The sequence below is a fragment of the Cyphellophora attinorum genome (assembly GCF_001299255.1).
Source record: "Cyphellophora attinorum strain CBS 131958 chromosome Unknown Contig2, whole genome shotgun sequence".
Taxonomy (NCBI): Eukaryota; Fungi; Ascomycota; class Eurotiomycetes; order Chaetothyriales; family Cyphellophoraceae; genus Cyphellophora; species Cyphellophora attinorum.
Genome location: NW_017253230.1, coordinates 1 through 19,872, shown reverse-complemented (window position 1 = coordinate 19,872; position 19,872 = coordinate 1). Strand labels below are relative to the sequence as shown.

Below are 19,872 nucleotides of genomic sequence, written 5' to 3'. Positions count from 1 at the left end.
CGGAAGAACCGGTCTTGCTCGAGATGCTATGCCAGCTTGTATGCTTGTGGTATGGGAAGCTTGGACAGGCTCTCACATGGATGGTTGCTCGGCTATGCTGACAAAATCGAGAGCTGCGCCGCAGAGTAGGAGAGCACTTCACCAAAATTGCGCTCTTGCAATCTCAGAATGCTCATTACAGGAAGAGCTTTCGCAGTCATTCGTGGACGTTGACGCAGGCTCGGTATGTCTGTACATTCATCCTGTCCAGGACAGCTGATACACCAACTTCTCAGCACTGATTGGCTTCATCCATTCTTCGTCTCTCTTGACCCTGTCGTCCATGGTACCAGAGCCCAGCAATCCGAACCCATCGGCTGCAATCTTGTCCAAACCTCCCGGCATCAGTCTGACTCTGCTCGGTTGCACGGTCCTCCTAGACGAGAGCCACCGATAGAACTCGACAGCAAATGCTCGAGCTCGGGGGTTCGCTGGCAGGTTCATTCCCTTATACTGGACCTCCTCACCCAACCCTTCCCATACCGCGCCATACGATGGTTCGACCTTGAACTCTTTGGGCACCGTCCACGCACCGCCTTGTATTGATCGGACCACCATCAGTCGTCCTGTCGGCTGCATGATACTATCGATCTTCGCCACAGTTTCCCCTTCCGAGATACAATCGTACGCATATCCCAAGCCTTTGCCAGACGTCAATGCATCCGCAGACGCCAGCCAGTCCGGGTCTCGATAGTCCAACAAGTGGTCGTAGGAGTACGGTGGAGCCTTCAGCATCTCCCATTGCTTCTTGCTGGCTACGCCGATCAAGATGATTCTTGTGTCAAGCTTAGCTTCCATCTGTTGCAATAGCTGAGCGGCAAAGAGACCGACTGATGTTGATGCTCCATAAACGAGGAAATACTGTGGCTCGAGGGTCGACAGAGTGCTTCTGGATTTCGACTCGTCCCACGGCGGCGGCAGACCCATTCGATAGAACAGAGCTTGAGCAGCAGTCAGCGCACACAGACTGACGGTAGCTGCCCCGTCCAAGCCCATGTCATCTGGCACCTTCCACAACAGATCCCAGGGAGAGATCACGTGTTCTGCGAAGGCGCCAGGTCGTTCGTTGACACTGCTTGCACCTTGGACGAATCCGGCGACACGGTCACCTGACTTGAGACCGCCGTTCGAGGCAGCATCGGAGCCGATCTCGACAACATGCCCGGCAAAGTCGCTGCCTAGGACTCGGCGGGAGGTTGCCAGTGGCTCTGCAACATACAAAGAATCGACGGGATTGAGCGCGACATATTCGACTTTGATGAGTACATCGCCGCTGGACGGTTTTGGCTTCGGCACATCGCGCACATCGGCACTGCGTTGATCTGGGTCAAGGATCAGTGCTCGCATGATAGCAGGCGTTGCGCATTGTCGGCGTGCCTGTTGCCATCAGCGAGAGCGAGCAAAGATTATTTATGTTCATGGTATGTCATCGATCAAGCTACGGACTCCACTGCACCTGCCTTTCAAGGTTCTCGGATTGCATAACCGACTCCGCCTTATCGCGAATCTTGGCAGTGTCTTTGTCAGCATTCTTCCAACTCCACGCCTTTTGAGGGACATCGTCCGTGATGAGAACCTCCACGAGTCAATCCGCACGTACCGGGTCGTTTTTGCCGGCCCGGTAGAGCGGTTAGTAAACATTGGTGTAGAATAGCACGATCGTCATCTCACCGCCACATGCCACGCCAACGTCTAGCCCTGGTTGATGATGGCCAGAAACGCAAGGACAATGCTGACAAGTGCAAAACTAGCCCGGACATCGTTCAACCCCACCCACTTCCGCAAGAGTGTCAAATTCTCCGTCGCCAGCGCCTTGTCCGATATGAGAGCCGTTGTTTCGCTTTCGCCCTCGTCACCGTCAATTGAGCGGGCTGCTCGAAGATTGAGCTCGTCGTTGAGACCTAGGATGCCGATGACTGTGAATGGCATCACAGAGAACGCAGACAAGGCTGCTAGTCGTATAGCGAGCTGGCCAAATCCGCTGAATGAGAACGAGGCTCCAAGATACGCGGCGGTGGAGATAATGGCAGAAGTCGGACCAACATAGTGCCCTCGAGCCTGGATTAGTGACCACTGTCGAAGGACGACGATTGAAGACGGCAGTGTAATTTGCTCTTCGCTTTTTGGCTTTGCTGGTCGCGATGTTGCGGACCAGACGGGGGCTTGTTTCGTCAGAAGAGCCGGGATACAGATATGGTCGATAATGAGGTTCATCGTTGCGAATGTTGCACAGGAGACTAGCCCGACCGAAGTCAGGCATGCTGTCTGAAGTGAGTCCATGCTTGAGAGCTGATCGGATCGCGGCGTGTGCTCACTTATATGTACACCATGACTGATTGGGCCAAGACCACCATTTCCGCCAGCACGCCGACTCGGAACTCATCTACGTCGTACGTTGTACAATCTGATGATAGCTGAGTTGGCTCTGAATCATATTGAGCCCACATTTCGAAGCGGCGTGTTGCTGTTGGACGAGATCGAGAAACAAGGCTTGCCAATTCAGCCGCCTCGGACGCCTTGAGCTAAGGTGCGAGGCAGTACCTGTATGCCAAGGGAAGATCAGTCCACCCGGATCAGATCTCCGTGTGACCCTACACATCAACGCCCATTTCTGGCATTTACGGTTACACAGATTATTCGTGTCGCCGTTCTCGAGAATTAATCCTCGGATGACTAATGACCCGACGGCAAGCACAAGCTCATTTTACACTGCTCCCCTGTTGGCACCCGATCAGCTGTAACGACTGAAGACATCGTCTTGCGCGGTCTGTTGCGCTGCCACAATAGTCTGCCTCCTCTTCTCCCTTTCTTCGGGTGTCCTCCCTCTCACTTGCACATTCAGTCCATACTGCTTCGCACACACCAAAAAGCCTTCGCTGTACGCTCTCTGCGGATCTGTGTCAATCTCGCTCCCTTTGCCAGAACCGCTGAACTCAAACGCCGACAGCAGTCCAGCAAAGCCCAGCCACAGATTTCGCTCCGCAAGATGTATGCCGGGACACATACGTCGGCCAGACCCATAGCCGTAGTGGTCTCGATTGTTTGGGTCGGTCGAAATAGCGAGGTCGTTCGCGAGTGGTAACGGTGGTTTGCCTTGACCGGGATAGTAGTGGTCAGGATTGAATACCGTCGGATGGGTGATGTTTGGCGGCAGAAACGATGGGGAATGATGCAGGCCCCAAACATTGATGAAGATTACGCTGCCTTTGGGGATGAAATGGCCGTCGATCCAGTCGTCTTTCGAGTGTTAGCAGACATGCCTTAGAACCACAGTAGCTTGTTAGACTTACCTTCATCGACAGCATGCGGAAACGCTAACGGCGTGACTGGCCGCCAGCGCATGGCTTCCTTTACCACTGCGCTAACGTATGGCAGTCTGTCGAAGTCCTCCCATGTTGGAAGCCTATCCGGTCCGACCACACGATCGATCTCTTCCTGTGCTTTCTTCTGCGTCTCTGGCCATCTGGTCAAGCCTTGAATTCCTGCCAACAGTATCGCTGCACTTGTATCGCTTGCACCTTCCATCATCGTACCGCCCATGAAGTACAGCTGGTGTCGATTGAGTTCCAAGTTGCCCGTTTTCTCCTGATCGTCGAGAACACGGTCCATGAATGTAAGCATGCCGCCCTTTTCCTTTCTTCTCGTGTACAGCTGGTCCAAAAGCTCACCATACAGACTGTTCATCTCATCACCGACACGGCTTGCACGACTCCGCCAGTTGTCTCCGATCCAGGACTGTGGAATGTAGTGCAGAAGTGGGAAGAAGTCGACAGGTGGTGTGTTTCCTGCTTCCATTACCACCGACCAGCGCTCCATCATGTCATACAACCGCTTCATATGCGGCGTGTTGATATTCGGTGTTCGTACGCCCCAGATCGTGCTCATAGCTATGCTGTTGCTGTACCGCTTCGGATGTATCATGTGATCCTCGGGGCGTACCATGAAGTCATGCAGCATTTGGGACATCTCGGCTTGTTGGATCGGTACGTGGTCTTCCTCTACCATCTTCTTGCTGAAGTGCTGCGAGATGTACTTGCGATAGAGCTGCCAGACTTTCCCATAGTGGGCAATGAGGATGTGGTCACCTCCAGTGATCAGGTTATGCGAGACGTATGAATGCGGCCGGTTGGAGTAGATGCTGGATTTCTTGTCGATGAGGGCCTTGACGAGTGCGCGGTCGGTGAGGACTATAGCGGTGCCGGGACCGAGTTTGAGAGAGTATATCCCGCCGTACTTCGTCGCCCATTCGGTGAACTTCAGATAGCTTCCCTTCGGCGGGATTTGATGGAGATTGCCGATGATGGGTAGGGTTGGTGGTCCAGGTGGAAGGCGTCGGTCACGGCGGCCGGTGAATAGGAGTGCGTATAGAATCAATGCGAGCAGGGCAATGCCAGAGACCGCCAATAGCGCCATGTTGTGTTGGTTTCACTCAAAACGAGCCTACCTGAGTGCGTCCGGGAGCAGCTATTGCTGAAAGAGGGTCCAACGTCGTAGAGCGGCGGCGAAGTTGGAATGTAGACAAGTCCTGCGCGGTGGGCCGGAAGGCCGTGTCCTAGTAATATTTGCGACCAGGCCCTCTCGTCGAACACGAGCTGTACGCCCGTGAAGTAGTCTGGGGCAGTTCCGAAAGTCCAAGCAATGCGGGGTTGGCGGAAGACGGGTTTGGTTCCTTGGGCGGGGAGAATTGTTGCGATATTGTTGCGTCGAGGAACTTGGTAAAGTCGAAGTGCTGATTGGCTTTTGTCATTCTAAGCACGAATTAGAGCTCTGCCTGAGAATCTGGTGCAGATCCGATCTTGACCTGAAGAGTCCCGATGTGCTGAAAGTACATCCAAGATGCATTTGTGCAACAGGGACGAAAGTGCTCCTCGGAGCAGTATCGGACAAATTCCATGACTTCATGGACAGAAAGTACGCGCCAGCAATGTCTCTTGGCTTGGGACTTGGGACCGGTACGTGAGCAGACAGATGGTTCGGGCACTCACCCTGCTGTCGCTTAGCAGTTGTCTGCTAGGAGGCATCGGCTACCATGGGAAGCTCTTAAGGCCTCGCTAATGCCAGTACCGCCATAAATTGAGCATGTTCGCGCTTCCCACTGAGCTTGACGTGGACAGCTGCACTGTATGTTCGCCGAGCAGACTTGCCGACGAAATGTCCCTGGTACTGAATGATGGGATGCTGTCGAGCAGAAGCAGTGATGTTTTTATCGCTCGCGGAGGAGTTGGAGGAGCCGGCAACGGGAGATTCTGACATCTTGCCAAGCGCAAAGTGGCTCTTGTGACATATTTATACAGACACTTGTGGACAAAGTCATCTGCAACGTCTCTCTCCGCAACTTCAAAACTTGAAGACCTCGTCAATGCAGGATGAATACACGCGCAAACAGACCGTGAATGATCTGATCCTGTTGATGACGGCTGAGAAGCCAAGCTGCGATCCGATTTAATCCGCAATAGCCATGTGAAGGCCCGAATTGCACACTGTGAATGGGTTGATCGCGAAGTCGCATATCAAACGCGGCCTGGAGTCTAGCATCACGTACCTTCAGGACACAACATCAGATTCAATCAGGCAGCTTGCAAAAGCTAACGAGTTCTGTCTATCATACTTTGATCGGATGCTTCTTATGGAAGACATTGGTCGAATCATACTTCCTCTTCAAATCCTGCAACCGGGGATAATTGTCCTTGTACATGTATTCGCCAGTAGAACCTGGCATCACGCCCGCGTTCGGATACACCATACCTTTAATGACATCTTTGCCAACAACATCCTGATGTTTCTTGCGCAGTAACGTGATAATGTCGTTGGAAGCAGCCACAGCGGCAGGTGTCTCTTCACTGTCGTCGTACCTGTCGCAGGAGTAGTTAGATCGAAGATACTCAAGAAGTAGACGAGAGACACGTACCCTAGGTAGACAGCAACGTCTTTCCAAAGTCTATAACCATCTCCTGGTTGTTCTCTTGAAGGCGGCCATGCCGAGGTCTTATTACTGGCTGGCTTCATGGTCTTGCGCCAATTGTACATGCCCACGAAAAGTGAGCTTCCGGGTCTTCTGTCAGGTTTGGCGGAGAACCATTGACGTAGGCGGTCCACGACAGGAAGAAAAACGTCTGGCTCGACTCGAGTAACCAGTGTGCCGTTCGACAATCGATGTGTACGAGGCCAGAGCGCTTCTGGAAATTGGTCCGCAGTCTCGTGGAACCACATCAGCCTGGTGTCGTCGATAACATGAGGCACATCGAAAAAGACGGAGAATCGCTTGCGAGCCTCGCCGACATCGTCGCCGTGATAGTAGGGAATCAAGAGTATAGCCTCTGGAGGTGCATTCGGGAAGTTTGGTAAGTGAGGTAACAACACCAGGAAAACCATGTCGTCATCCTTCTGTGTAGCGTTGTACTTGTCGAGCGCATTGAAGACCGCTTCGTATTGCTCCACAGGATAAACGATCGACCCAAAGAAGACCTTTGTCGTCAATGGAACAGCGCGAAAAGTGAGCTGCGTCACAACGCCGAAATTGTACCGGCGCCCTTGACTCCCCAGAACAGCTCGGGGTTAGAAGTTTCGGACACCTCAATGACGTCTCCACTGGCGAGGACGAGCCTGGCAGAGATGAGGTTGTCAATAGCCAAGCCCCAAACTCCCATACCCCAACCCGCGCCTGTGCCGAGCGCGAAGCCAGCATAACCAAGCTCCTTGTGGGACGGTATAGAGACAAAAACACCGCTTTCTTCGCAGGCTTGGGCGACTTCGCCGGTCAAGGTGCCTCCTTCTAGAGTCACTGTTCCGGGGGTTCCATATCCTGAGTTGGTCACGTAGACAGTGTTCATGCGTCTTAGGTCGATGATAACTCCATCCGAACTGGAAGCTCCAACGAACGAGTGTCCGCCAACGTTGACAGCAATTTCGAGTCCCTGCCCAACAGCGTATTTGACAGCTGCTGATACGTCAGCCTCGCTAAGAGGCTGCAAAATGACTTTCGGGTTGGCTTCCTCGTTGATTGACCAACGTTTTCGAAATAGCGAGTAGTGTTGGTCATGAGGCTCGATGATAACTAGCCGGACGTGAGCAAGGGACTGAGGCAGATCGCAAGACAGGGAAGGAACTTACAGCCCTTGAAACAGTTCCGAAGTTGGTCTAACGTGGTCGCCATCCTATCTACTACCGTCGAGGCCGCGGTTTCGTTCTCTCAAAGTGCAGTTGAACAGTTGCAGACGTAGCCGGAACAGAAACTGATGAGTCGTTCCAGGACTTTATAGGTTCTAAAGTTAACTTGTTTGTGCCGCAAAATCTAGCTCGGCTGCCCCAGATCTGGACCTCTGGGGTACGGAGACGACGTCTAGAGCTGCATCGGAAGTTGCGTGCGAGAGGGTTGTCTTCGGCCGTAGCGTGCTGAAGGCCATCGTCGGAGGACATAGTCAAGCCTCGTGGCTGCTGCGACGTCTACAAAATGTCAGTAGAAGGTCAACTTGATTGGCATCGGTCCAGAAACAAACCTTCTCCGCTGAGTCAGCGGGGATTGTAGGAAGATAAACTCCCATCCTGCGAACTCTAAAAGGACAAGATCGCCCGTGCTGTTGGGGAAAGACAGGCCAACCTGTGAAACGGCTTAAGCGATAGTATCCAATTCCTCCAGCAGTCGCTTTTGCTCCTCCGACTTGCCTCCCTCCTCGACCATCACCTTCGCGAGCATGACCAGCTCCTCAACGAACTCTCGCAAATGCCTCACATGGGCCACTTGCGCAGCGGGGTAGAGCACCTCTCGCTCGCCATCGCGCTTCGAGAGCTCGTGACAAGATTCTGCAAGCAGCCTAGCATCCGAAATTGCAGTTTCGTCTCCGGGCGGGCTGCTGACGATGTTGCAGAAGATTGCTAGGGCAGCTGAGAGTGGGAAGAAGACGATGATCCAGAAGACATGCGGCAGCATGCGTTCTTCGACGTCATGAAAATACATCAGGACCGACCGTCTCGCCTGGAGGGCTAAATCGTGACTGGAAGCAACGCCTTGCTGCACGACGTTGTCGCCGTCCCACAGCTTGCAGCGGCTACTGGCTTGATGAATAGTACCCATGCAGTGATGGTACTCGAGGCATAAGATCGACCAGTGGGCCCGGACCGGGCGTGGACTCGGACTGTCGCGGGTGTACGCAAGCGGCGGTCGGTTCTGTGGTGATACAGACTGGCGCCAGGTCTCGAGCATTTCGTCGAGCTCGCGAATATCCTTGAGGATCTCTGCATCAGGCTTGCGAAGTGCCCCTGGGGAATAGAGCTTTTGGTATGCTTCAGCCTTGATCATGCTCAGGCGAAGATCGCCAGGATACCGCCACTGATCACCATCAATTTGCGGCTGTTGTAAATACCAGGCGGGCAATGTAAGGTCACACGAAGTGCCGTTCATTGCGGGTGGGCGGCCTGTCCTGAACGAGATCTCGGCGTCGAATGTCCAACAAATCCAGAAAAGATCGCGATAGTGCTGTGCCTTTCGCATCGAGTTCGCATCGCCGTAGTGTGCTCGTGGGCTTAGATGGCCGTCGACCATATACAAGAAGCGCACGCAGATCGAAAGAAGGACATCAGCCGTTTGTAGTGCGCCAGAGCAATAATGTAACACAGTCTGTGACGTGCGTCAGGATTGTAGTCGCAGCAACGACGAATTACTCACCACTAGGACAAGTGTATCAATCACAGCTAGTCTAGGCGTGGCTTCCAATGTTCCTGGAATCAAGGCATATGCGGTCTGCTTCAATCGCTCCAGATTGGCCATATCTAGATGACCTTGAGAGCAGGCGCGGGCGAATGCAACAAAGGCGCTAATACATGCTCTTGCCAAATCATTCTTGCCGTCGTAGGCTTTTGTGAGGGTCTCATGAAAGAGACTAGGATCAAGGACGGGAAAAACTTTCGCGAAGTCGGAGTGATGGAACGTATGCAGCATCGCTAAAACCTCCGCCTTCGATGGCAGTTCGAGGGTCCTTGACAAGCTCGCATACTCTGTTGCGTTCGATGTATAGATCTGATTTTGCCAAAGCGATCCATCAAGACCATACTCGCCGGTATAGCGAATCCACATCTGGCCTCCCTTTGACAGAAAAGGAGTTGCATGATAGAGGTCGATACTCTGTCTGTTGGGACTTACAAACGAAATTCGACCACGAACTCGAGATGGATTCTCACGATTGGTGGCGCCTTGTACTCCTAACGCATCCGTTATTGGAGTAGAAGGACTGTCAGAGCCGCTGGTTTGGACAAGAGAGCCGTCGAGCCTTTCGAGTAGGAGTTTCTCAAATAACTCCATACGCTCGCCCAGTCTTGCGATTCGCTGCTTACTCGTGGTCACTTTTGTTGTCCGTTTGCGGCCATGAGGCCTGTCAAATGTGCAGCTCATTCCATGGTGTATGCAATAGTCGCATACTGGCGCCGATCCGTTTAGGCTGCATTTAATCTTTCTCCGAGAGCAGGAGTCGCACGCTATTAGCGGAGCGGCTGTAAGAGTTGTCGCGGCAGTGAGAGGAGCGGGGCGAGTCTTGCCAGCCGGAGTTGAGCCTGGAGCCATGTTGCCAAGCTAGAATATAGGCGAGTTCCAAGCAGTTCAGACCCAGCGCGGCTGGCACAGCTTGCCCGAGACGACATCAAGTTGCTCTTTGTTTATTCGTGAAAGCGTTCGGCATAGCCGGACGGTCCTGGCGTAGACGTACATACCAAGCTCCGGCCGCTAACTTACTAAACTATCAAGTAAGACCAGGACTGTTGCGAAGGGCAAATCTAAAATTCGAGAGAGCAGCCGTACAGTACGAATTAACTTTCTAAAGTTCACGGGATCGGGACTCTTCTTCATGCAACTCCCGCTGACTCAGCGGCGGCCAAAAATCTGTCCCAGGGATTTAGCCAATCAAGCTCAAGAACTCCAGAGCTACCGAGACCCACTCGGTACTGTTTTCTAGTATTTTGCCGATTTATCTCGGCACCCTTCCGCACGCCAAAGTTTTATGTCTCCTATCTGTAAATCACGGCGTCGCGTCTTTCACATTGTGCAGTGTGTCCACAATGAGATCTTCCATCATGCCGTCCCGCTCCGAGATATGCACCATGGCTTCGCGTGCGCCGATGCGCAAAGCCCGGCCACGTGTCTCCTTTATAAGGCGAAAAGTACGGAAGCGCGTCTGCCACAGTGCTTGTGACGCCCTTAAATCACGGAATTCAGCAAAACCTCAATGCCGTCTGCTGCAATGAATGACACGCCCGAGAACACAGATGAGGGCAAATCAACTTGGAGACTAGCCGCCCGCCTCAAGGAGCTGCACCAACGAGACAACCAAACGCGCAGGTTAGGCGTCACATGGAACGATCTAACAGTAAAGGCCTTGTCCTCTGATGCTAGCACCCACGAAAATGCCTTCACCCAATTCAACGTGCTCCAAAAGGCTCGAGAAAGTCGCATCAAACCTCCGTTGAAGACAATCATCGACCGCTCTTTTGGCTGTGTCAAGCCTGGGAGATGCTCCTTGTGCTGGGTCGACCTGGCTCAGGATGCTCGACGCTATTGAAGATGCTGGGAAATCGAAGAAGTGGGTACTCCTCGATCGAAGGAGATGTCTGGCATGGGTCCATGACGCACGAAGAAGCCGAATACTATCGCGGGCAGATCGCCATGAATACAGAGGAAGAGATCTTCTATCCAGCACTCACAGTCGGTCAGACTATCGACTTTGCCACACGTCTGAAGGCGCCCCAGCACTTACCGGACGGGACAGCCGACTGGAGCGAGTATCGACGGCAAACTAACGATTTTCTTCTGGACTCCATGGACATCACGCATACAAAAGCTACCAAAGTTGGTGACGCCTTTGTACGAGGCGTCTCCGGTGGCGAGCGCAAGCGCGTCTCGATCATCGAGACATTGGCTACTCGTGCTTCTGTCTTCTGCTGGGACAATAGCACAAGAGGTCTCGACGCTAGCACGGCCCTGGAGTATACAAAAGCAATACGATCAATGACTGACGAGTTCGGCCTCGCCTCGATAGTGACTCTGTACCAAGCTGGCAATGCCATTTACGATTTATTCGATCAAGTGCTTCTGTTGGATGGTGGTAAACAAGTATACTACGGCCAAAGAGCCGAAGCCAGACAATACATGGAAGAACTAGGTTTCTTGTGCCCAGAAGGTGCCAATGTTGCCGACTTTCTGACCAGTGTCACTGTGCCTACAGAGCGGCAGATCAGTCCAGGATTCGAGGCAACCTACCCATCATTGAGGTTCAGGTTGATCATCAACCTGCCAAGCCGCCCATACAAATGCCCGAGGCTGCACGAGGCTGTATGAGATTCATGTTCATCCTACAACCCTAGCCCTGATGGTCATCCTGCCGATGTGATTGGTGCTCTGGGGATCGGGTAACCCTAAGCATGGTCGCGCACCATCCAGCAAAATTCGTGCACTTTGGTCGCTGCTGGAGGACGCACGGACGCGAACCATGTTTTACACTTGCTCGTGATAGCAGTGCTCGACAAGACGCGTCGATGCATCCCACTCACACCCCCAGCGACAGGACATCGGGGCCGTGGTCCTCCACCAAACAGGGGCATTTTACTATGGGAGGAACACCAAAAATTCCAACACGCATGACGCGCTAGTGTCTTCAGGCCGCCGTAGCACCCACCGTCTGGTCTGTCCATCGCATGAACACTGTGGTCAGGTTACCGTGACTGGTCAGCCACTGTTCCTGATAATTGTGAATTGTGTTAATAGCAATGAGTCTAGAGTTGGACACGCTTCTGTGTTACTGTTTCTAGACTTGACACTATACAGAGGGATGTCCACTCTAACATTCAACACAGGTGTCAGGATTGTTCTGCCAACCGCCCCCAACATTTATATTTTGTTGCATATATCACGACTCAAGTCAGTGGGAATATGAGATGTCACTTGCTTGTACTGAGGATTGTGCTTAATATTTACAAGATGCCTATTGAGATCACAAGACTGTAGTACACACTATGTGCTCTTTGGTGCATAAATGTATAGCATCTGGTGGTGGTCGATATTACGAGTTCAAGGATACTTCTTCGGCAGAATTGGGTTTCACGGGCAAGATCAACATGATTAGGGAGACGGCTTGTTTCCCACCCATCATATGGGACTGTATTACGTGCGTACTCGATGATCAAGAGTATGGTGTTGCATGTAGTCATCTCTGTTTCAGTGTCTATATACACTTGGGACGGGCACAGGTAGCGTTACTGATCTTAGATGGCTGAGCGTGAAGTTCAGTTATGTCTGACATCACAACTAGGGCCGCTTGCTAATATTGCTAACGTAGGGTTGATCCTGTGTTGAATCTACTAAAGTGTACAGAGAGGGTCTCTATATATATTCGAGCTGGTTTATCACGATTTTGGTACTCAAGGCTGTCATGGTCATCAGTACCGTTTCTGCCGCCATAGTTGTGTCGCCGCTCGAAAACCATAGAGGGGAGATTCCGACAGTGGAGATTCTTGACAAGGTTTCGTGAAAAGGGGTAACGAGTATACCCAATCAATCTAGCTCGGTGGGGTTTCGTGTATTGGACGTGTTTTAGACGCGACAGCCATTTTGTCGACAGTCTGCGGACTATACCATGTCTTTACCATGATCGTTACTCATCATACCGCTTATTATGTCCTACCGGTCTCAGTGTCGTCGCAATATGTCCCACTCATCACCACCACCAGAGATAGAGGCTCAGTCGCAGCTCAGTAGTAGTCCGGGGTTTTCGTCGCGAGGTGGCTCGGTCAAGGCTCTTTCCCTGTCGACTATGGCCGAGCCACAGGCCAACGTCGCTGGACGGTGGCTACACTATTACACAACGTACCGAGTGTGGGTGTGTAAGCACTGTTGCCGACAGATTGGCACTGGTCCAGCCGCCGAGACACATTTTCGGGCAGTACATAAGCTCGGTGGTACTGTACTTAAGCACTTGCTCACCCACATCGGCTCGGGGGTGGACGAGAATGGTGGCCGGCAGCCAGAGGATGGAATGGCGCCGGTAGAATGGGCGCAACCACCGGTACTTGGGTTTACATGCTCCGGTTGCCTGTACCGGACGCGCAATCGAGGTGAGGCTGTGAAACATAGTCGAACCAGTGGGGTGGGACATGGACCGTGTCGCCGAGTGTGGTTACAGTCGTGGTCGCCAGGCAATCGGGCACGATACTGGATTGTTCGCACTGGAGTGGAGGCGGAGATATCGTCATCAGAGGCAGTACCACTGTCATGTGAGGTCGGTGTCGACAGTGACGCCAGTCCGACACCGACCGTCAGCGTGGCGTTCGCGGCGCGCATGCAGGCGTATACCACGACTATGGAACAGGAGCTGGCCGCATACTGGGACACCGTGCGGCAGGCTTCCGCCGTGGAACAGGTCGGTGCGTTTGTGAAGCATACTGCTTTGCCGCACATCTAGAAGGAAAGTCATTAGGAATGTTACGCGGGGCTGGGCTCATGCCGCACGGGCAAACAGTGCGACCAGGGGGGCGGGCACGACGGGCGGCCGTCAGAGGTGCTGACACGCTCATTGACACGGCCGAAGAGACAGTGGCGTTGGGACGGGTGACCAAGAGCATGCTACGTGTGACCGCGTCCGGGGTGAATCGACTGCCGACCGTGCCGACAGACACGTTAATCTGGCTGCACAGCATTCGGAGTGAGTACGCGGATCGGGGCACATTGCCGTTCAGCTCGAAGCAAGAGGTCGAGACAAATGTGCGGTACACGAGTATTGGGTCGCGGTACGTCTGCTACTGCGTGCGGATGGCGCGCATCGGGCAAACGGCGGCGGCAGCACAGTACGGCGTCCATTTCAGTTCCGCGCAGTGGTCGGCGGTGGAGGAAGTGGTAGCAGCAATGGAGTGCGCTGAGGAGATGGATCTGTCTGAGGAGGAGGATGCCCGGCTGGACGCCGCAGTGCTCGCATTATGGATCGTGACGGTTGAGCAGAACATCGCGCACAAATGGCGGAATCCGTTGATCCATTTCTGTGCCGTTTTGGCGATCAGGGAGACGGTGGCGACGACAACCCCGGACGACATCACCGGTGTGGCGGCAACAGCCGATATTCCGGCAAGCTACCGTTGGACGCCGGCACGAGACTACACCCCGACGCTGGCAGCACTAGTTTGGGTCATTCGTATCATGATGCTGGAACAGTGGTGTCAGGCACACGACACACAAGCGGCCGAGATGGTGGGGCAGTTGGCGGCACATATCGAGGCGTTCCGCGAGATGCACACTGATTGGCTGGCAGTTGGGTCATACTCACCGATAAGCGTGATACTCGAGTGGATGTCGTATGGACGGGGAATCCGCGAGAAGGAGGGTGGTATGCCAAAGGTGATGTGGGAGAGTGACCGGCAGGCGATCCGATATCTGGGCGACCGTGTGACCGGGGCAAGGTTTCAGCAGATGGCGCGGACGGGGCTCGATCGGCTGGACGAGATGCTACACACGATCATGGAAGGCGAGTGGGCACGCGATCAGACGACACTCGACTTGGGCCGCATCACCGACAGTTTCATGTTCGAGAGCGAGGGACGGTCGTTCTTGACCGACGCGCGCAACCGGTGGCTGAAGCCAGGCTTCGAACTCATGGCGGGGCGAGCGGCGAGGACACTGCTGCAGCAGGGTCGGACAGCGTGGCACCGGAAACGCGCTCAGCGGCGGCTGCGCTTGATCGAGCGGTTTGAACGGGCGCTCATGCGGGAAGTACATGTGTGGGGTGGACAACCGGGACGGGGATTGGAGTTGACGACGATCCGATATGCCGACACGGTGGAGGTCCCGCGCAACGTGTACGTGTTTGAGGGGGATGTACTGATTATCAGTGACCGGGACAAGAACCGGACAGTGCGTGGATTTGGTCGCAAAGTGGCGCGATTTCTGCCGCGGCGGCTTGGGCGGATGATGGTGGCATATCTGGCGTGGATCATGCCGTTCAAGACATTTATGATGCGGGACGCGGCCGTGGGCACGACATCCGTCGAGACGTACACGTACGTGTGGAAGGATGGGGTGGCGGCAGGACGCGCAGTGGGACCGTGGACGACGGAGACGCTGACGCAAGAACTGCGTGAGCTCAGCGGTGAAGTGATCGGAGTGCCGTTGGGGACGGCTGACTACCGACACGTGGCGATCGCGTTCGGGGCGGAGATCAAGGGGATCATGATCCGGCGGGCCGCCGTGGAAGACGTGGAGGAGGACGAGATGGAAGGGGCAGGGGTGCAACGGCCACACGAGGGGCATTGGGACTGCGTGTGGGACTTGCAGGCGACGCACGGGCGGATCATGGCGCGACAGCACTACGCGATCGACGGGCGGTTTCCGTGGCAGCTGCAACCGGAGCAGATGTTCAACTTTCGTGAGATCTCGCGATTATGGCACGCATGGCTCGAGGGGCCGCGCGTGGTCTCGGGCGGGGGGTTGGTGACACCGCCGTCGAGTGTCGGCTCGTCCGCTGCGTCTCGTCGTCGGCCGCGCGAGGAGACACCGACCGAGGTGGGTGGGTCACCGAGCAAGCGGAGACGCATGTCGCGGGAGGACGAGCACGCAGTAACATCACCGTGCGTGGCGCCGGCACATTGTTCAGCCGGCTCGTCCGCCGAGGAATCATCGCCGGCGTCACGGTCGGCACGGGAGTTGGCTCGACGGGAGCGAGCAGTGGCGCGACGGGAGAAGGAGGTTCGACGCCGGGAGCGCATCGTGTCGTCACTGTCGCGAGCAGTCTACGATCCGGTCGTGGAGGCCGGCATCGACAATGTGACACGGGCTGTCACACCGGGGACGGTCAGCACGACCGCACCGGTGGTCAACACTGTTACAGTTGAGACGAACGTGCGAGAGACTGCACCGCCGGACGCATTGCTTCGACACTTGCAGCAGATGTACGGACCGGGCGCGGCGTGGAAGACGGTAGAGCAGCGTCAGGCAATGCTACAGGTCTTGCACGTGCCGGTCGGACAGGCGTTGGTGGTGGTGCTGCCGACCGGTGGTGGCAAGAGCGTGCTCTTCACGTTGCTGGGGCTAATACAACCGACACGGACACACATTGTGGTCGTGCCGTTCGTGGCGCTCAAAGGCGATTTAATCACGCGTATGCGGGCGGCCGGGGTGACCGTGATGGTGTGGCGGTCGCGCGTGGAGGGCGAAGAGCCGTTGACGGCGACCGCACCGGTCGTGGTGGTGAGCGCGGACTCGGTCAACAGTGAATCGTTTCGCATGTACGTGGAGCAAGTGCGCGCGCGGGGTCGTCTAGGTACAATCTTTGTCGACGAGGCACACACCGTGATCACGGACGTGTCGTATCGGGTGGCGCTGCGAGATCTGGGCGAACTTAGGCGCTATGGCCGACCGCTCGTGTTGCTGACGGCAACACTACCGCCGACGTTGGTGTCGTGGTTTCACAACGCGATGGGGTTGGTGGCCGGCATGACTCGCATGGTGCGGGCGTCGACTGTCAAGGCGAACATTGTATATCGTGTATCGCGAGTGACCGGCTCGTCGAAGCGTGACGAGGATCAAGAGGCGATCCGGCACGGGGTGTGTCAGACCGTTCAGACGCTGGGGTCGCGGATGCAGGGGAACATGAAGGGGATCGTGTACTGTCGATCACGGGCCGGGGCCGAGCAGCTGGCGGCGACACTCGGATGTGCATGCTATCATTCCGAGCTGGCGGAGACGGCACGAGCGGAGCGGCTGGCCGCGTGGTCGTCGTCCGCGGTGGGCGTCAGTCGCTGGATTGTCGCGACAAGCGGGCTGGGGACCGGTATTGACATTGAAGGAATTGTGGCGATTGTGCACGCTGAAGCGCCGTGGGGCATGGTCGACTTTGTGCAGCAAACCGGTCGCGGAGGACGACGGCCGGGCGAAGAAGTCGAGTCGGTGGTGGTATTGGGTCAACAAGAACCGTGGTGGCCGCAGGACGTGGACGATGCAGCGCAGCTCAACATGGCAGCGATGGAGCGATTTTTGCAGACGACTGGATGCCGACGAGCTGTGATCAGTGAGTTCATGGACGGGCAAGCGGTGTCATGTGCAGCAGTGGTCAACGGGGCTATGTGTGACCGCTGTAGTGGAAGTGTCGATCACGCGGGAGAAGAAGCACTGCAGGAGCTGCAAGAGGAGGAGAAGAGGGAGCATCCGGACCGGGAGATGCATCGTCACTGTAATGACAGTAATGGTCACGATAGCGAGAAGGGCGATCATAATGAGGAGAGTGATGATAGTGACGAGAGTGAGGAGAGTGATGACAGTGAGGAGAGTGATGATGATGACAACAGTGATGACGGCAATGTGGGTGATCATGGTCATGGCGGTCAAGACGGGCGTGACGAGCTGAGCGCGTGGCGAGGTCAATCACTTGAAGCACGTCGACAGCATGAAGGTCAGGCGCGGTATCAGTGGCAGCGGTGGTTGGAGGAAATGGGCGAGCATTGTAGCATCTGCTTCTCACGGTGGTGTCGGGCTCGCTCATTTGCGGCATGGCAACGGTCTCGCGACACTCGGTTCCGCGATCGCATACAGCATGATACAATTTCATGTACCGAGATTGACGGCGAGTCGTTTGCACGGTGGAAGACACAGATTCGACTGGCACGCTTCGGGGGTTGCTACGATTGTGGACTCATTTCGTCGTTGTGTGACGGGTGGCACCGGGAAGGGTCTTGTGGACATGGAGATCGCATTAAACGACTCTTGTTTTGGATGTGGCAGCATCCGTACTGGCGACTCATGATGGATGAGACGTTTGGGTGGGCGGGTCTCGGGGGCATCGGGGATGAGCAGTCATATGCCGTGTGGCTTGGTCGACCGCGGCAAGTGCAGGGCATCACGGCGACAAATGGGTTTGCGGTGTGGGACATGATGGTGCAGCGATGTTTTGGTAGCGGCACTTGATGATCATGGGATGAGATACACACGTGGACAAAATTTGTCCGTGCAGTGATCGGTCGAACAACGTCCGGTTTAGTAGATGACGAGGAATCAAGAGGTCTGTGGGTTATGTCACGATCACTATTAGCCGTATGGCTGTAGACGATTCCGGCACCGATCATGAAACGAATTTGGGTGAACACAATAAATTTTTCGAGAGCACAAAAATGGCGTGAATCGATGGACAACGATTAGAAGTAGAGACTCAAGGTCGATATGAGTTTGTTGCCGTCAACAGGATGGTGTTCTGGAGGGCCGAAGTGCGTGCGTGGTCATTTTGTACATGGTTTATCAGGTTGCAATGGAGGAAGAATATATGTGTGACATAGAGCAGAGTGATGTCGATTTCCGTGCCGTGTGTTGACGACAGCACTGTACATATTTCACACAAACATGATTGCATCAACTTGACATTATCGTCAGTTCGTGGTGTACAATGTTTGATCACGATTGACCGCGTGGTTGATGTTCAGAAGTGTTCACCGATTTACACGTTTTTCGCACGCGAATTTCAGCGATTTTTCACGGGTGCAATAAATTTTTTAAGGGATTGCCGTTGACAGCAATTGATTCCGCATTGTCGCATGTTGATATACTGGCGGGGTTGTGATTATATTGCCGATGTGGGTGGCGTAGGAATTTTCACAAGTTTGGTGGTGTACTGTATGGGTTAAGCGATTTTCATGGGTTCGGCGTGTTTCGGGTCAGATATCCGGTGTGATCGAGAATTGAATTTTACGTGATCAACGTTTTCAGTTGGTGTGGAATTGTTGTGTTTTGCGAGAAGAGGAAATGCAGGAGTATGTGCAAGGGTTGAATATGTGTATATTCACGGTTTGATGAGTGAAGTCCGGATGAGGCAGGACAATGTGGTCAGGGCGAGGGTTGTAGAGTGGTTGGTGAGAGTTAGGTGTAATGGTGAGGGTTATGGCGAGGGTCATGGGTTGTGGGAGTCAGGTGTAATGGTGAGGTTTATATGTTGATGGGGATTGGGTGTAATGGTGAGGGTTATGGGTTGATGGGGATCGGGTGTTAGAGTGAGGGTGAGGTATGGAGGTTGAGATTGATTCGGTGTTGGATGGTGATTTGGGTTTTGACGAGAGAGGAGCGTGCGACGACAAGAGTCAGCATGTGCAGGGGAGCGACATGGCAGCATAGGATCGAGGCGCGGGATTCCGATTTAGATGAGAGAGGAGCGCGCGAAGCGCGCGACGACGAGAGTTCGGGTGGGTAGGGGGGCGAGGTGGGGGAGTGTTGTGGAGAGCAAGCCGATGCGAAGGAATCCGTGTCAGGTGGAGACGCGCCGATCGAAGCGGAGCGGAGTAGAGAGGAAGGGGTTAGAAGGAAGAGAGAAGGGTGCAGAAGGGATGAGAGTAAGAGGGGAAGGAAGTGAGTGACGGTGAGTAATGGTGAAGGGGTTAGATGGAGAGGAAAGAGGGAGGGAGGAAGGGAGGAAGGAGGGAAGGAAGGAAGGAAGGAGGGAAGGGTGAGAGTGGTAGTGGAAGAGAGGGGAGAAGAAGAGAGAGTAAGGATTAGGATTGAAAAGAGGGTTAGTAAGGAGAAGAGGTAAAAGGAGAGAGGAAGAAAGTAAAGGAAGAGAGAGAAGGGTGGGGGTTTAAGGTTGATGGAGAAGGGGAGAGGTAGAGAAATAGAGAGAGTGGGAGAAGGAAGTAGAGGTAAGGGAAGAAAAGTGGTAGAGGAGGAGGAGGAGGAGAGGGTTTGAGGAGAGGGAGAAGAGGAAGGAGAAGGATGGTAAGATTAAGAGAAGTAAGAGGTTGAAGTTGAGAAAGAGGGTTAGGGTTAGGGTTAGGGTTAGGGTTAGGGTTAGGGTTAGGGTTAGGGTTAGGGTTAGGGTTAGGGTTAGGGTTAGGGTT

General features: G+C 54.4%; 7 protein-coding genes across 7 annotated transcripts; 2 read left to right on the top strand and 5 right to left on the bottom strand.

The window, feature by feature from the left end:
* Positions 1 to 237: 237 nt before the first annotated feature.
* On the bottom strand, positions 238 to 1,386 carry AB675_2285 (uncharacterized protein; the record flags this gene model as incomplete). The annotated part of the gene is made up of 1 exon (XM_018142243.1): positions 238 to 1,386. The coding sequence occupies one exon, from the start codon at positions 1,384 to 1,386 to the stop codon at positions 238 to 240; it is 1,149 nt and encodes a 382-aa protein (XP_018004977.1).
* A 345-nt stretch (positions 1,387 to 1,731) lies between these two features.
* AB675_2284 (uncharacterized protein) lies at positions 1,732 to 2,253 on the bottom strand (the record flags this gene model as incomplete). The annotated part of the gene is made up of 1 exon (XM_018142242.1): positions 1,732 to 2,253. One exon carries the CDS (start codon positions 2,251 to 2,253, stop codon positions 1,732 to 1,734), a length of 522 nt encoding a protein of 173 aa, XP_018005341.1.
* Positions 2,254 to 2,770: 517 nt separating this feature from the next.
* AB675_2283 (O-methylsterigmatocystin oxido) lies at positions 2,771 to 4,452 on the bottom strand (the record flags this gene model as incomplete). The annotated part of the gene is made up of 2 exons (XM_018142241.1): positions 2,771 to 3,276; positions 3,330 to 4,452. 2 exons carry the CDS (start codon positions 4,450 to 4,452, stop codon positions 2,771 to 2,773), a joined length of 1,629 nt encoding a protein of 542 aa, XP_018004898.1.
* A 1,189-nt stretch (positions 4,453 to 5,641) lies between these two features.
* Positions 5,642 to 7,192, bottom strand: AB675_2282 (6-hydroxy-D-nicotine oxidase; the record flags this gene model as incomplete). Its single annotated transcript, XM_018142240.1, has 4 exons — positions 5,642 to 5,891; positions 5,948 to 6,504; positions 6,576 to 7,093; positions 7,150 to 7,192. 4 exons carry the CDS (start codon positions 7,190 to 7,192, stop codon positions 5,642 to 5,644), a joined length of 1,368 nt encoding a protein of 455 aa, XP_018005267.1.
* Positions 7,193 to 7,648: 456 nt separating this feature from the next.
* On the bottom strand, positions 7,649 to 9,109 carry AB675_2281 (uncharacterized protein; the record flags this gene model as incomplete). The annotated part of the gene is made up of 2 exons (XM_018142239.1): positions 7,649 to 8,653; positions 8,702 to 9,109. 2 exons carry the CDS (start codon positions 9,107 to 9,109, stop codon positions 7,649 to 7,651), a joined length of 1,413 nt encoding a protein of 470 aa, XP_018005346.1.
* Positions 9,110 to 10,585: 1,476 nt separating this feature from the next.
* On the top strand, positions 10,586 to 11,359 carry AB675_2280 (ABC transporter G family member 11; the record flags this gene model as incomplete). Its single annotated transcript, XM_018142238.1, has 2 exons — positions 10,586 to 11,067; positions 11,230 to 11,359. The coding sequence occupies 2 exons, from the start codon at positions 10,586 to 10,588 to the stop codon at positions 11,357 to 11,359; spliced, it is 612 nt and encodes a 203-aa protein (XP_018005121.1).
* A 1,363-nt stretch (positions 11,360 to 12,722) lies between these two features.
* Positions 12,723 to 17,225, top strand: AB675_2279 (ATP-dependent DNA helicase tlh1; the record flags this gene model as incomplete). Its single annotated transcript, XM_018142236.1, has 2 exons — positions 12,723 to 13,440; positions 13,611 to 17,225. Coding segments are annotated over 2 exons (4,333 nt in total), but the record flags the coding sequence as incomplete, so codon positions are not given.
* Positions 17,226 to 19,872: the final 2,647 nt, after the last annotated feature.